The following is a 16365-nucleotide window of genomic DNA, read 5'->3' as shown; positions in this document are numbered from 1 at the left end:
AGGCACAATGAGGAATCAACATGGCCGTTATCTTTTAGTGATGTCATTATTTGCATATAAGGTAAAGAGTTCAGTGTTATAGTGTTTAGAGTTAAGTGTGGTCGCAGTTTTGAGATATCGCCAAAAATCCAGAACGAATATGCCATTCAGGAAGAATAATCCTGACACACTATCTGAGAAGGTTACAGACAGTAACGCTTCCAATATCCAAACTTTGGGGCAAAAAAAATTATATCTTTTTTACGTAACCACATTTTTCTTAAGTGAAAGGTTTCTAAAAATTCTTTCTACTATCAAAAGCTACTGCAGACTTCTAACCAAAAGTTTTTAATGCCATTAATTCTATTAGGGATCATTCTTCCTGTGCGTGAACATGTTCACTCCAGGTTTAAGGTAATAGATAGGTTTCGCAAGGCTACGGATACGCAAACAGATACCCTTCGTGTGTTCACGTGACGCGTATCCGCAACTATCCTATCTTGCATACATGTTAGCAACGGATACAGGAGCTCATACACATAGTAGAAAAATGGATACTGTTTTACATACTTTAACTAGTTGTCTTTTGTCCCAGATCAAAACCATTCCCCACGGAATTGCTTTCACTTGTATCATGCTTGATGTAGATAGAAATTTGTTTGTCATTTGCAAGCAAAACGATGAGAAAAAGTTCTTTATAAAATACAAGGTCTCTATACATGCTTGTCGGGGAAAACACTCCTGGTGAATGCGGGTGCACTCAAGTGACATATACCTACTATTTTGAGAAACAAAACCCAACACGTGGCTGACGTGAACAGATACGGTTATCCTATCCGTATATGTATCTGTATCCCCGCACGCTTGCGAAACCTCTCTAATACCTCAAAATTGCAACTACCTTTCGAACAGGATTAAAAACAATCGAATGGTTCCAAATATCAAAGGTATACTTTGCCTTTTAAGGGATATGGTTGTCTTATGCAAGATGTCACTACTGAACCCAATTATTTCAAAACTGCATTGAACTGTAAAAGTTCTCTCTAATTGTTCACATTTTCCACAATACAGCTGCCAAGCAATTAATTAGGTACAACGGCAATTATGATAAGAATATTAAGGTTATACTACAAAGACTATTCTGTATCATATCGCATGAGTAGAAAAAGTCAATGTACAACACATTGTTCAAACAAGCTTCGGTAAAAACATAAATGTAGGCCAAGTGTATCTCAAAGGTTTGGATCAGCTGGTAGGTCTAGAATTAACCTGGTTTTTGGTTCTTATCGTCACGGTCGAGTGGGTTCAAGCCCCGGTCATAACACTTTTGTCCTTAAGGAAGACACTTGAAGGCACTGCTCACCTTTGGTATTTGTCAAAGACCAGTATTCTCACTAAGTGTATCCCAACATGAATAAAGAGAATTAAATAATCAAGAGAATAATGAAAGAAAAAACTTAAATTGGTGTGCTTTCAGATGCATTAGAAAAGGCTTCAGGCCCGAGGTCTTTTAATATTTGAGTGACAAAGTACCTTTTTCTCAAAAACTACCTGACTTTAGGGTTGTTTCTCACAATGTTTTATACTACCAGCTCTCTCCGTTGCTCGTTAATTTATAAAATTGGGCCCATGTCTCTTGTCACTGATTGTCACTGAAAAATTTAAGCAATACTTTCCGAATGCATTAGTTTCCAATTGAGTAACAACAAAGTTATCGAGGCCTGCCCTCTTTCCCTCCTTACCTCAACCACGCCTACGTCCAATATCCACACACTGAGTAGATTCTGTAGGATCGGCAGCGTCTGCTGTAATATCAGCAAGACAGGCTGAGGCTCATCAGGCGTCGGCAGCTGGCGAGTCCCTGACCCTGACCCCTCCTCTTCTTCTGATCGGTCAGGCCGTTTGAGGTCAAGGGTCGAGCACAGGTTGGATAACATGTTGATTTTTAGTAGAATGGTTGATTTTGTCATTGGGGTAGGCTAGAAATGGGTGAGGGAGAAAAGTTAACAATAGATTTACAATAGGTTAACAATAGATCGTTAAGTTCTGAAACCAATGACGACCTATATGGCGACCTCCCTGGGGTCGGAGACAAAATCGCAAGCCGTCAGATGCAGTTAGCAGGCCACTGGAGGTCGCTGGAGGCAGACAAAGTCATTCCCTAGAAACCAATTCACGGACACAGGAGACGAGGAAAAATTGAAAATGCAAAAGGACACCGGTGTAGAACCCACAAACTGGCCACCCTCATGCATGACCAAAATACTTGGAAAAAACATACTCGAGCCCGCCTTAAAAAAGGTTCTTGCAAAAATACATCTCATAACCTATTTATTTTGGAAATAATATCTTTTGGCCTTTGGTTGTCCTTGTGTATTTGGCAGAGTTCTTGTTTTTGAGCCCAGTCGTCGATTTCACCAAACTATTCCTAACTTAGGATTGATCTTAGGACTTAGGACGAGTTCAGTTCCGTATCAAAATACGTAGGACGCATTGAACTCATCCTAAGTTAGGACGGGTTGCTCGTCCTAACTGGAGATAGGATTAATCCTAGCGTTTCGTGAAATCGACTGCAGGAGTGTGATCCTTGAGAGTTATGGCATATTAGAAATGTTAAATATATTATTATTAAAGTAGTCAGATCATTCTGTGATGTTCAAACGTTGATGATGTGTTGCATTATGAGACAGGGGACCAGACACTGAGCATCTACTCATCATGCAAGTCCAACATGTATTAAAGGGTTGCCGTGATGTGGGGCCCAATGAGATATGGCCAGGATTGTAGATAACACAAGGACTCTGGCATTGGTGTAGCAGGTTTTTGTGTCAATACCATGTATTTTTGAGATGTTTCTGAAGTGATACACGTATGTAGTTGATGGACTTTGTAGCTCCATGCTGTAACCAATAACACTTTCTGTCTTTTGCCAGTGATTAACCAATTGCCAATTCAACCAAAACAATTATTTGTTTTGACCGTGAAAACGCACCCTAGTAATATCAAACATTAACACCTGTATTCATTTTGGTTTTTACCCATATACACCGATGTGTGTTAGCACTGTATACTCAGTACTTACAAAGCCCACATGCATATTACTGGAATGGGATTCGAACCCATGACCTTTGAAAGTCTAGAGCAGTGACATACCAACTAGACACATGTTCACCTGTACACTCATCATGCACCATTCATACAGCCCAGCATGCATCTTGCACATAACAAGATTTTTTTACCTTTGACTGAAGTAGGAAATTTCATGGAGTAAAAATGGTTACCTTCATATTACTTTACCTTTCAGAAGATTTTTTGGACAACTTACAAACTTGGGAAAACCCAATAAGCCAACAAAATTAAAAATGAAATTAAAGGAGGAGTATAAAGCATGCATAGGATGCTATCTCACTCTTAATTTTGCAATACGTATTTACGGCACGTACACAAATTTGCAAAACTTTTTAAATATGACTTTTGACCCACTTATATGGCTAATAGTGAACGATGCTCTTGTGGTACACATCCCAGCATGCATTACATCCCTCTAAAAAGGTACACCCCACAATGAAAGGGGTTTTAGTTCAGAGACCAGCTAGGCGTTTTCAGCACCCTTGCCCCTGGCATATAAAACAGGGGTTTCTTTTTGAAAAATGGTTTCCCCTCCTGAAGGTTCTTGCCTGTGTATGGGCAATTATTGCCCACTATTTTTGTTTTCACCAGTCGTTTGTGAGACAGACCCCAAATGCACGACTCTCACGCTTCATGCGTGAGACGCTTCATGCGTGAGACTTGGTAGGTATGTACATCCCATAATGCACCAGGCATACATCCCATGATGCAATGTGCAAACATCCCTTGTTGATGCATGCTAAGACACACACATACCCCGGAGGACGTTGATCGTATTTTACAACTGCCTGAACTGTCTTTAGTGGAAGTGCTAGAGCTATTCTTTCCCTAACATAAAGTAACAGAGGAATCCATGCATAAAAGTTAAGGTGTCAAAACTACATAAAAAGGTACATATATGTATGTTAACACTTTAGGGACCATAGTAGAAGCAACCAAACTAAGTACAAACATGAAAGTGCACAAATCGTTGACAAACATAACAAACATGACCGCATAAAATCTTCAGAGATCGATTGTTAGGTTTGTTTACCTAGGGAAAGAGTTTACCTTGCAAAAAAATGCCAGTTTTAGACATAAGTCTGAGTTTCAAGTCCGAGTTTTGAGTCAGGGATACGAGTCTAAGACATAAGTCTCAGATACAACTCTGAGATCAGATTTGAATATCGGACAAGCCTGGAATTAAACGCATTGACCTCTGTGGCCTGGGGTCAATTTCTCAAAGAGCCAAAATTGATGTTTACTGGAAATCAATCGTAGTCGCTAAGTAAAGTGTGATATAACAATACAAATCACTATGGTAATACTGAAAACTTGTCTTGCCATTAAATTGTATTTCTTTGTGAAATCGAGCCCTGGTCTTGGCCTTGCTGCCCCCTCAAAAAATTCCCATAGACTTCATGATTTTGAAATGGAAGAGCCCTCTGAAAAAGGAAAATTGCCTTGCCCTCTTTCAGATGAAATTCCAGGCCTAGTCTGAGGTCCAATCTGTCATGAGGCGATCAGAGTATATGATGATTCAATATGAGTTGTTGTACCTGTTCATTAATTGCACTTTCCAGGATCTGAAGCTGAGGGGTGAGTATGAGTTGAAGGTAGCTGAGAATCTCTTGTAACGATAACGTCGACAGGACAAAACCAATGATGGACATGAGTCGTATACTCTCCCTGGCCTGCCAATCACAACAACATATAAAATAAAATAAATTATAATAATATGTCTTCACTGGCAAAACACTAACAGACTAAAATGTATTACTATATTACACAGAAATGTAAAATTGCAGTGCAAAGTAAAAACAAAAAGATGGCAAGTAAAAGAAAGACTCAAACGATATCAGTGGTATCTGTAAACCATGGTCGAGTGGTTAGACTGCAGGACTTCACAAGGTTGTGGGTTTGAACCCTACCAAGCTTACAGCTGAATAAGTATTGTCGTCTACTTACTGAACCACAATTTCTTGATTTGTGAAGTTCATAATCATAGACGTTCAACCAATTTATAGTACGAGAGAGAGTGACTGTTGCCAGCTTAATGCTTAATATACCCTTGTGGGAATTTGCCATGTTCTCCAAACATAAACTGGGCCCAATGTCATGGCTCTGCTTAACGTAAGCGGCGCTTTGGTAGCAGGGAATTCTGCGCTTACGCCAAACATATTTCTTTGGTTAGCAGTGAATCTTGGCTTGTGCATGTGCTACTCCAGGTTACTAGGCATTCTTTGACAATACAGCCAGCGCTGTGCCCTGTAAGCATGGTAAGTGGAGAATGGTGATCGTTAGTGCAGAAGTCGACGGAAAGCAAAAGCATGAAATAGATGTGATGAATCTTGAGTTATGTAAGTAATCCATGTAGCAGTTCTCAATAGAAACTAAACTTGGATGGTGCATCAGGTGCCGAACTGGTCAAATGTACAGGTGGTGGTGAACTAATGTGAAAGGCAGTGGACACTATTGGTAATTACTTTTTAAAAAAAAGGAGCATTAAAGGAACATGTTGCCTTGGTTCGGACGAGTTGGTCAATGAAAAGCATTTGTTATGAAATGAATATGTTTAGAAAGATGTTTTAAAAGTAGAATATGATGATCCATACAAGTATCACTCAAAACTGCACGGTTTTCATTTTACGTCGCCAACTAACACGATCGGCCATTTATGGAAGTCAAATTTTTTACTCTCATAAATGGCCAACCGTGTTTGTCGACGAGGTAAAACGAAAACCACGCAATTTTGAGGCATATTTGTGTAGATCATTGTATTCTACTTTTAAAACATCTTTCTAACCATACCAATTTTATTACAAATATCTACAGAACGCTTTTCTAAGACCAACTCGACCGATCCAAGGAAACGTGTTCCTTTAAACCTTACTTGGTATCAAGTAACGGGGAGAGGTTGATAGTATAAAACATTGTAAGAAGCGGCTCCCTCTGATGAAGTGACGTAATTTTTGAGAAAGAAGTAATTTTCCAAGAATTTGATTTCAAGACCTTAGAATTAGATTTTGAGGTCTCAAAATCAAGTATCCGAAAGCATACAACTTTGTGTGACTGGGGTGTTTTTTCTTTCATAGTTATCTCGACGGCCAATTGAGCTCACATTTTCACAGGTTTGTTATTTAATGCGTACATGTATGTTGACATACTGCAAGTGAGAAGACTGTTATAACCAATAGTGTCCAGTGTCTTTAATGTGCAAGTAAAAAGCAAAAGTGGTTTACAAGAGCCTGGAGCCAGCCCTAACTGTTAAGTAGAGCTGGTAGGGGATATCTTCTGGAATGCTACAACATTTAAAGAGTTCAACCCCTACTTTGATAGTATTCCTTCTGAGTGCTTCTTGACTAGCGTTGAGGATTGTCTCTGCATAGGGCTTCATCTCTTTACGACACTCAAAGCAGATATCTTTGAGGGACATGGTGGCTGGGGCAGCCAGCTCAGAGTCATTCAGACCTGGAAGGTCAAAATGAAAGCAAACTCAATTAAAATACACAAAATACCAGATCGTCATTTCACTTCAAGAATATTAGTCGGATACACAGGTACTTGGACAAGAGTGCCACTGAAAAAGGAATTCATGCATTTGTTACTTCGCATCCCACAGTGATTTGCCTACAGAACTCATAAAATTACCGAGTATACAGTGCTTCATACACATCTGTGTTTGAGAAAAAAAAAAATATATATTCTTTATCCGCGATGCAAACTAACATCTATCAAGTGAATCTAATGTACCTGAGAGTAAAACGGGAATCACAGTTCCCAAGGCTTCTGGTGTATCCGCTAACCACTCCGAGTAGGCACCTGAAACACAAATTATAATTTAACAAAAATTCAACATTTATAAAGCACTTAGTGCGTATGTTTTTAAGGACTATAATGTAACCAGACCAACCAGATTGACAAAACAGATTGGTTTAAGTAATGACTTAAAAGTGTCCAATGAAGGTGCCGCTTGAATGTGGGTGGGTAGCTGTGTTGGAGCTATGACCGAGCAGGTACAGTCGCCATAACGGGGTCCTGGGGAAAGCTGGAAATGAGCAGTGGAAGGAGAGTGAGGGCATCAGGTAGCGGATGATAGTTAAGCTGAACAAAGTGCTAAGAGATCTTGGAGAGGGCCAAAACATGAACAACTTTGTACTCAAGAAGAAGAACGTCATAAATGTAATAATCAAAAGGTCATTCATGAAAAGTATACATGTATACAATTTTAAAAGAAAATATAAAATAAAATAAAAATTTACTAAACAATTTTTTCCAAACAGTACTTTTTAAGAACACCTTTTATCAATAAACCCTGTTTACCTGGAGCTCCAAAATATGCCATTGCAGTTTTACGAAATCCATACAAATTGAATTTAAGACCTAATAGTTCTGAGCAGACGAATGTCACTTGTAAGAGGAGTTACCCTCTGCGAACGAAAGTGCCCAGGGACAGCTGGAATGACATCTGAACGGCTGTCCAGACATGTATGCTCTTTAGCCCATAAGCCATGTTGAGATATGGCGGACAAAATGCTACAACACTATAACGTTTGGGTAAATTTGTGTGGATACACTAAAACCAAACAGTGCACTCCAATCACGTCCGCCATACCTAAAAAAAAGGCTTATTGGACTGATGGATTGAAAAAACTGAGACTGAAACAATAACCCCTTACCTAGCATGTATAAGGCAGTTGATGCTAATGTTGTATGTGACATATTGACTTGAGCGAGTAGTCGCAGTAGATCGGTCACGCATTGATCGTCCCCGTAATCCCCGCCCTCAGCGATGGATCGGAACGCAAATAAACACGCTTCAACTTGCTACAAGAGAAAAACGTAGGGAAAAAATTTTATCCTGTCAGAGCATACATATTTAATCTCATTTTAAATTGTTTTTATTTGAAGAACACATACCCAACTAAGATCTCTATCTTGGGTTTCCCTAGCTTCGTGCAAGAATCTGCATTAACGTGTCCTGTGTGGTCCTTACACCGAGTAGACTTTTGTCAAGCCCTTCGTGGCTTGGAGAGCCGCGAACCTAAGCGCCTGGAACGGGAGACCATGCACGCTCGCCAAGCCATGAAGGCCCTGACAAAAGGGGTGGAGCCTATTTAATAAAATTATTTTAAATAATGATAGTGGCTTCTCATATAGCGATGAAATCTGTCACTCAGTGACGCTCTTGACGTTCAACATTCAGTATATTTCCTGCAACGGTTTACAAGGTGCTATGGTGAAATATACGCCAATCGGACCAGGAACACCAGGGCCAACCCCATCCTTTTACGATAAGTGCATTACACGACACATGATTGCCAGATTGATTGACAGACTTACCTGCCATGGTAACTGCTGCTCCTGAATACGACTCAGTATTGCATAGAGATGATTTAATAAAGGCTCCCTCAGGAGTGTGTAACAGTACATCTGTAAACAGAAAACAGACAAGAAAACAAATTAGAACCCTCAATTGAAGGGAAGCTTAGGTATAAATACTCTTAAATTTAATGACAATGACAACTTCTTGCTTTGAAGCCTACAGCAGCTTCGATAGCATTAAGCATTACGAGAAAAAATAAAAAAAACATTTTCTGCCAAATATACAATTGGTGCATGCTGTCACCTCACTATTAACCATGGATGGATTCTACGTTCTTAAGAAAATAAAATTACAGGTGTTTTTTTCTGATTTTCCCATTAATCAGCATTCCATTGACAAAGAACAGTCTATGACCCAACCATCAACCATAAGAGTGCCCTGTATTCAATATGTGTAATTACTCCAAGCAAACTGCAACAAAGGGCCCTTCCAAACATCACCTTGGGCTCCGATTCGGGCTGGAGGCTAAAGCCAGCTTCATACTTCCTGCGAATGTGAAGAGAATGTTGACGTCACAAATTTGCAACAATACTTCGCAGCAGTTCAACTCTGCTCAACTCACTTGCGAATTTGGCTGCGAAAGGAAGGTTGTGACGTCAAATTCACATCAAATTGGCATCGCATTTGCATTCGCAGGAAGTATGAACCAGGCTTTAGCCATCAATTCTGGAGCAGTGTACGTTTTGTTCGGTGTTTCCTACATCAAACAGGGCCCGGGGCCAGAGATGGAACCTTAGCAAGGTTTAGAAATGAAACCTTTGATTAACTTACTAGTGTGTCACCGATGTCCTGTCTGTAACATCGGAAATGCTCCTTTTCCTCTGAAGGGAAAAAAACACAATAAGAATACACAGTCAGTAAAACAAAAATCATAATTTAAATTTTATATATCTGTTGGGTCTCGGTGCCTGTGCCTTTAAGTGTACATTCAGGACAAATTTAGCGAGATCAGGACCCAATTTCATGGAGCTGCTAAACCAAAAAATGTTTCCAAAAATTTGGCCCTTTAAGCAAGCAGTCAATCTTGATGATTTGACCTTTGAACTGACCTGCATTCCATGAGTTATATTCTTCATCCGGTGGATACTGCACTTTAGTCAGCATGACCTCCACTAGATGCATGTAGACTGGAGCAAAGACTCGAACATACTCCTGAAACTCCTCTTGATCCGACGACACGATGTCATCCTGGATGGGAAGGAAGAAAATAGAGGGCAACATTTTTCTCTGATACAGTGGTGGACAATCAGGAAGAGAAAGCTTTGCCAAGGTTCGTTTTATGAATTTTCTTTTCATAAACAACAGTAAGTAACTCAGTTTGCAAACTGAATGCTGCGTCGTGGCCTAGCAGTTACAATGTAAGAGCACCGGACTCAAACTCTGGTGTTTCAGTTCAGCAGAGCCTGGGTTCGAGTCCCAGTCATGACATTTGTGTCCTTAAGCAATTGCTATATCCTTTGGCTGGGATGTAAAGCCATAGGCTTCAAAATAACGCACAGCACCCAAAGCAATTGCTGTGGTGCCCTATACTGTTGCTGCGGTGTCCTTTGCAAAGTTGAAATACAAGTTTGCATTTTGCTCAAAGAAGTACCTGTTACCAGAAGAAAATGGCTGTTCAAAGAGTGCAATAGATGGGTTGCACATTTTACATCATTGAACACCATCTTTGATGAAAAGTGCACGCAAGAAGGGCTATCCTTGGCTGAGAGTTGTGCGCAGTGAATTTACAAGTACACTTTTCCATTAGTTATCATCAAATATGGCGGTCGATGACGGTATGTGCCATCCATCTATTTGAAAGGAAGCATAATAAAGTCCGTACTCACTTGAAGGATGTACCAGAATCCAAATGGTATATTGCTGATACTTTCATCCACTGGGTAGTGGCCTGGTAATGCTGTAAAACCCTGCAGACAAGATCAAGCACCAAGGTAACAATAAACAAGTGTACCCAGGTTGGACTAACACACCTCATGGTGACTGTGCTGACACTTTTCTTTTACATAGGGCGAACTTGAGCCAAAAATCATGGCTCTGCTTACTGTTGAGTTCTGCACTTCCGATCCCCATTCCCAGGTATTCCCTGCTTCCATGAGCGCTGATTCTTTGCTTATGTTAAGCAGAGCCATAAAATTGAGCCCTGATTGCTCACATGTAGTTTCACTTTTGAGCTACAGGTGTATGTATTCTTTATGATAAATCTTGGCTTCAGATTATATTTTTTTATGGGGTACTTCTCCACAAGATGAAAATGGTCATGAAAGTATGGAATTATTTTGAAAAACCCTCTGCCCTATATCGGGCTTGGCTTAGGCAGATACAGCTACAGCTACGACTACGACTAGATTTCCGCATCATCATGTGTTGAAGTACGGGGCGTCCTAAAGCAACACACTTAGCAACACTCATAGCCGAAGCTGTAGCTGCCAATTCGGATACTGCCATATAGTGTATTTAGAATAGCTCAGACCATAGTTAAAATGTCACAGTTGAGAGGTGAGCTTACAATAATAAGGTTGGTGAACTCCACTGCCTGTTGCCGATCTTCTCCTTTAGACTCCAGTAAGATCTTGGCATTGTTTTCTCCCAGCGAGACGGCAAGACGGCAGATACCCTGAACCACATCCTGGTCAATCAATCAAACAACAACAGGTGTTTATCAAGTGCTTTAAAGGGAAGCTACATGTTTGGTTGTCACTCTTTAAATTAACGTTAATAAAAGAAATTGGTTAGAACCCTTTAGCAGGTTTCGAAAGTAAAAAGCATTTTTCAGAAACATTCCACTTGGAAGTAATGTTGTAATGTCAAAAGATAAATTTTTTTATTCCCCAAATTTGAATTTCAGTTGACGTAACGCTTGTGCATTCCTTTTAGGGATTATTCTTCCTGCGTTGGCATAATTGCTCCATATTTTTAGTGTTATCTCAAAAACAAGAACGCAGGGTTCCAAAAATCAAAGGTATTCTTTGCCTTTAAAAGAAAGATGGTAAAGCTGTACACAGAGAACAAAGAACAGAACTGAAACATCAAGGTTGTATCCTAATCTTGGGTGTGATACCTGGGTGTGAACCGGTGGTTGTTCAGTATGCTCTAGTTTCAGGAGAATGCTGGGCTCTGTTGTTATAAATACATGTAGGTTTATTTGGTTACTTACCATGTCCTTGTCTTGCACTGCTGATGACAAGTGATCCTGTAGTTGCAATACTTGCTTGATTACTTTCCTAATGGAAAGCGGATATCTACATTAAACAGAAAACATCATTAGTGATGAAACATATAGTTTTGTTTTCACCCTTACATGTACATCAAATGTGTTAGGCAATGCATACTCAGTACTTTACCGAGTTTTGTGTTTGGTGTGTGTTTTTGTTTAAGTTTAGAAAAATCCTCATTATGTCAAAATTCATTCAGAGGAAAAGAACCGGCGGTTGACAACTCAACATTCAGCAGAAGACACTGTGATCTTGACAGATTTTCCCCCAAATTAGAGCCCTGATGACCTACTCATACAGGGCTCAACACTGGACTGCAGACCTGAGGTCAGTAATTTTAACATGATATCAGTTAACTGAGGACCAAGCAAGTCTGGTTGTTGTTATGTTGTTCACTTTAATAAAAAGCAGTAAAGTAATTTTCAGAACTGAGAAGTCTCCTGAACTCCAAATATTCTACTCTGCGGTTGTAGAAGATCAAGCAAGACAGTTCTCTAAAGAACAAAATCTACCTGGCAAGTCAACACACACATGCTGTTACCGCAAACCAAATACATCCCCTTGCCTTCATACTCACTTAAACGCGACTGGCTGACACACGACGTTGATCAGCGAGTCGATGCATAGATCAAAGAGCTCTGGATCCTGTAGTAGCTGAAATAACATCTCCGTGATAGGGTCGATGTCATTGAGCGGAACCTTCAACTGGACCCAACTTGAGAAGCATTTCAGAGCTTGGAGGCGGACTGCCGCGGGTGAATCTTGCTGCTCAAGGAGCGTCTTAAGGAGAGGCATGACTACAGAGGGAAGAACAGAAAGAAATAATAATGTTCTGAAATCATCTTCATTTTACACAGCATACTACTGAAAACCACACCGTGCACTTCCACTCTTCTTGTTTTGCTCTAATAGGAGCATTTAGATTGCGAACTATTTCTTCTTCCCTTGGTGACTGCTTGCTTTCATTTGATTTCATTTATTCTGGTTGTGAAGCCAAGGACTCTCAGAAAAGTAAACTAAAGCACAAAAATTTGCTTAGCATGAAAAAAGTCTTCCCTGATAAAAATCAAATTTCCAACCAAATTTCCATTTGTTGCATATTGCTTGTTAATGATATTCAGCTGTTGGTTGCTTATCCTGAAAACTACATGGAAATTTGGTTGGTAATCCTGTTTTTATCAAGGAAGACATTTCATCCTCAGCACATTTTTGTGCTTTGCAGCTCTATGAAATTGGGCCATGGTCATAAGTCACAAAAATATACAGTTTTTCAGCTTTACTTCTTTCCAAGGTTTTTTTTATTTTATGTTAATGACTCTTTTTACTAAGGACCACTTGACAGGTAGAGAAGCTATTATAACATTGGCTTCTAATTGTACTGATTACTCACCGTGCTGAAGCCCGTTCTCCAATTCATGACGCACCGTTCCTCTTCTACCCTGAGGAAGGGGTGCTGTGTGAAACTGAAACAAGCAACAATTAAATATCAATAACATGGTTGTCTTGTTTTCCTTTTCATTTCTTTTTTCTGTGAAGTCATCAAGTCTTGAAAATGTAAGGAACTTACATCTTAGCTTAATTTTATAGTTCAAAGTTCAGCTAATTTTACAGAAACAAACCCGCCTGGAATGCGAGTTGATTTCGCCAGATGGCGTGTTACCATGCACTTATTCCATACTATTATAAAATACACTGCCGAAAACGGTATACTGTACGCTTCCGTAGCAACATTTATTTCATCCTTTGTTGTTATTATTATTATTGAATTTATTGAGTGTGGGTTTGAACCCTGGACATGACACTTGCGTCCTTAGCAAGATGCTATAATATAATTGCTTCTCTTCACTCAGGGGTACATGTATGGGTAGCTGCGAGGGTAGAGGTTGATATTGTGAATATAAAAGCCACTAGCACCATATGGCTGCTCAGGGCTGTATACTCCCCAGGGAGCTGAGTAAGATGAAAAAGGATGTTATTGGCCCGATGAAAAGGGTACTGATGTAAAGGGGATTGATACGTTATTGTGAAATGCATAATATAAAAAAATAGCCACTAGCGCAATGCAGCAGCTCAGGGCTATATACTTCCCAGGGAGCTCAGAAAGATGAAAAAGAATGTTATTGGCCCAATGAACAGGGCACTAATGTAAAGCGGATTGATACGTTATTGTGAAATGTGTAATATAAAAAATTGTTATTATTATTTGATTACAATATTCTTGTCTTACTTCTTCTGGTAGAACTGTCAAGAGCTCCAGTAAGGCTGTACACCTGTGAGTTGCCTGTTACACACAAAAACAGTCAAAATATTTTTAAAACCTTTAACCATGACTATCAATTTCAGTGCACTCCTTTAGTATGAGGTCTTAAATAAATAATTAGATAGAATGTTATCATTCCTCACTAGAGAAAATAAAAAGGCACTGACAAAGAACTGTGTATATGCACAACACAATACAAATGGTCAGTAACAAAAGTATACAATTTTTTTTAATGCATAAAATACACACACAATCAGTAAAGTATATAGAGAGCACACAGAACAGCAAACGGTACAAATTTTCAAAAGTAAACGTGTCTTAAAACTACCAAAGTGATTAGTAAAAAATATGTGGAACTAAAAAAGATTTGTAGTCGGGCAATTCCACGGTCAGTCGCATTACACTTTTCAGTGTCATTTCTCGATCTTGGTGCTAGAAGTTCTATGTGAGATATTCTTTCCACTAAGTTTAAAGACTGATTTGTACTTGACACCCAAGGCTTTGAAGTAATGATATTAGAAATGTTGTGGGCTTTGTACTCTGGATTTTATAACGTTGTAAAAAGCGGTCAGTCGCATTACACAAAAAGGACATGGTAAAAAACACACTTGTAACAATTCAAAAATTTCCTATTATCAAAAAGCTTGCGAAAGTGTTACTATATGTAACACACAACTCTTATGGGCGATTCCAAGCAAACATGGACATGACACCAAAAAATAAAAATTGTGTAACAACTTTCTTTCCACGTAAAAGTTATAGCTAACATATGAAAGGAAACAGACATTAACTTTTTTTACACACTCTGTACCATTTTGTACAAATTCAGCTCATGTTTGCACAAGCTGTGAACAGACCCTACAAAGTGAGCACATTAAGGTGATTTCTTCAAAGTTAAATATTGTCCCCCACAAAGGTTCTTCCAGCAAAACTTTAATAGTTGTGATTAGCAGCAGGTACAACTATTTAAAATCCAGAATGAATTTTAATTTGTGTTTCTCATTTAAGCAATATGTGAGTGTACTTGTGGGAGCTTCAACAGGGCGTAATGGGACTAACCGAGAGATGAAGTTATTTCAATTGCACGAAAAATCCACTGACTATCTTCATGGCAATTCAAAATATGCTTCTACCCTTATTACCAAGTCTGAAATGAGTAAAGAAATCAACACTCTAGTTGGTGTATTTTAATAACGAGTCAACAAAAAGTGTAATGCGACTAACCGGTAATGTGACTAACCATGCAATGTAATGCGACTAACCAAATTTTTTTTCAAGAGGAGGACGCTAAGAGGTCAGCAAAGCTGGATATCTTGGTTTTGACTTACTAGAGGACAATATTACATGAATTAAGAGATCTGGGGCTCTGCAGATGCCACTCGTGCCCTACCCACAATGCATTTTTCCATGCTGAAAAGTATAACATGTGTTGTACATGTGCCACTCCAATCTAGTTTCATCATTAACATATATGAAAAAAAATAAAGAAAAGCAACATTTCTGAGAATTTTGAGTAGAAAAGTGAAGTAATGGAACTAATTTACTCCAAAAATTGTGGACATAATATGTACATGTTGTACCATTGCCTAGGCTGAAAAAGCAGAATGATGTTAAAATACAAGGAATTCAAGAAGAGCACAGAAAAATCTCCCAAAAGAGCAAACAAAAGCAAAAAGCTGATGTCCTCTTGCCACCATTTTCCTTCAGAAAGAAGAAACATGATAACTACAAAATGCTGCCTTACAAACCAGGGTAGTGATGCAAGGGTAGCAATGCATGGTCAGTGGTGTGTGGTGTAACATGTAGTGAAATGTATCCAGGTAAAGTCGAGGAGATGGGTGATCAAGAAGGTTTTTTGTTTTGTTTTGTACACTTTTTCGACACAAAACAAATTGTTTGTTGCATTGAGTAACCTGTGATAACCAACAAGGCCATTTTAAATTCACAGTCCACTTTTAAACAATAACCCAAACTTTGGTTTTTCAGGGACATGGTTTCATGTATGTAAGTCACTTTAAATCTGAGATTTTATTTTTGTTCAATTCCTACATACTCGGCAAGATATTTAACATTTTATGTTGAATGCACGACTCTGAAAATAAAGGTAGTCAGTAAAATGGGAAATAATAATATTTCCGAAAAATGTAAGTTTGCACATTTCAGCCTTGTTTCAATGATTTTTAAGAGAAAAGGCGTTATTATTTTAGTAAAAACAAGTGAAATTAATTTATTTTGTTTGTTGATAAGGAATGAACCCGATTTTGCCAAACAAGAACTCAGTTTGGGCTCCATTGGGCTTGGCTGAAGTGGCCGGACAAACTGTAATGCGACTAACCGTAATGCGACTAACCATGGTTTTGCCACGTAAACCTAAAAGTTCAAGTTGCTGACTATTTATAAGTATCCTGTTGGATAATAAT

General features: G+C 39.0%; 1 protein-coding gene across 2 annotated transcripts in view; it reads right to left on the bottom strand.

Annotated features, from left to right (window-relative positions):
• Positions 1 to 16365, bottom strand: part of LOC139945921 (importin-13-like) — a 55836-nt gene that overhangs the window by 24430 nt on the left and 15041 nt on the right. For both annotated transcript variants that reach the window (XM_071943437.1, XM_071943438.1), the window contains exons 7-20: positions 13913 to 13966; positions 13076 to 13148; positions 12263 to 12482; positions 11628 to 11712; positions 10980 to 11099; positions 10300 to 10380; positions 9523 to 9661; positions 9245 to 9294; positions 8431 to 8520; positions 7767 to 7914; positions 6841 to 6909; positions 6419 to 6558; positions 4647 to 4781; positions 1722 to 1958 (exon numbers count right to left, since the gene is read on the bottom strand). In XM_071943437.1, the coding sequence (XP_071799538.1) occupies positions 1722 to 1958; positions 4647 to 4781; positions 6419 to 6558; positions 6841 to 6909; positions 7767 to 7914; positions 8431 to 8520; positions 9245 to 9294; positions 9523 to 9661; positions 10300 to 10380; positions 10980 to 11099; positions 11628 to 11712; positions 12263 to 12482; positions 13076 to 13148; positions 13913 to 13966 (1641 nt within the window). The remainder of the gene's footprint in view (positions 1 to 1721; positions 1959 to 4646; positions 4782 to 6418; positions 6559 to 6840; positions 6910 to 7766; positions 7915 to 8430; positions 8521 to 9244; positions 9295 to 9522; positions 9662 to 10299; positions 10381 to 10979; positions 11100 to 11627; positions 11713 to 12262; positions 12483 to 13075; positions 13149 to 13912; positions 13967 to 16365) is intronic.

The sequence above is a fragment of the Asterias amurensis genome, chromosome 13, assembly GCF_032118995.1.
Source record: "Asterias amurensis chromosome 13, ASM3211899v1".
Taxonomy (NCBI): Eukaryota; Metazoa; Echinodermata; class Asteroidea; order Forcipulatida; family Asteriidae; genus Asterias; species Asterias amurensis.
Note: the sequence above shows the minus strand (reverse complement) of the source record. Positions and strands in the feature narration are given on the sequence as shown.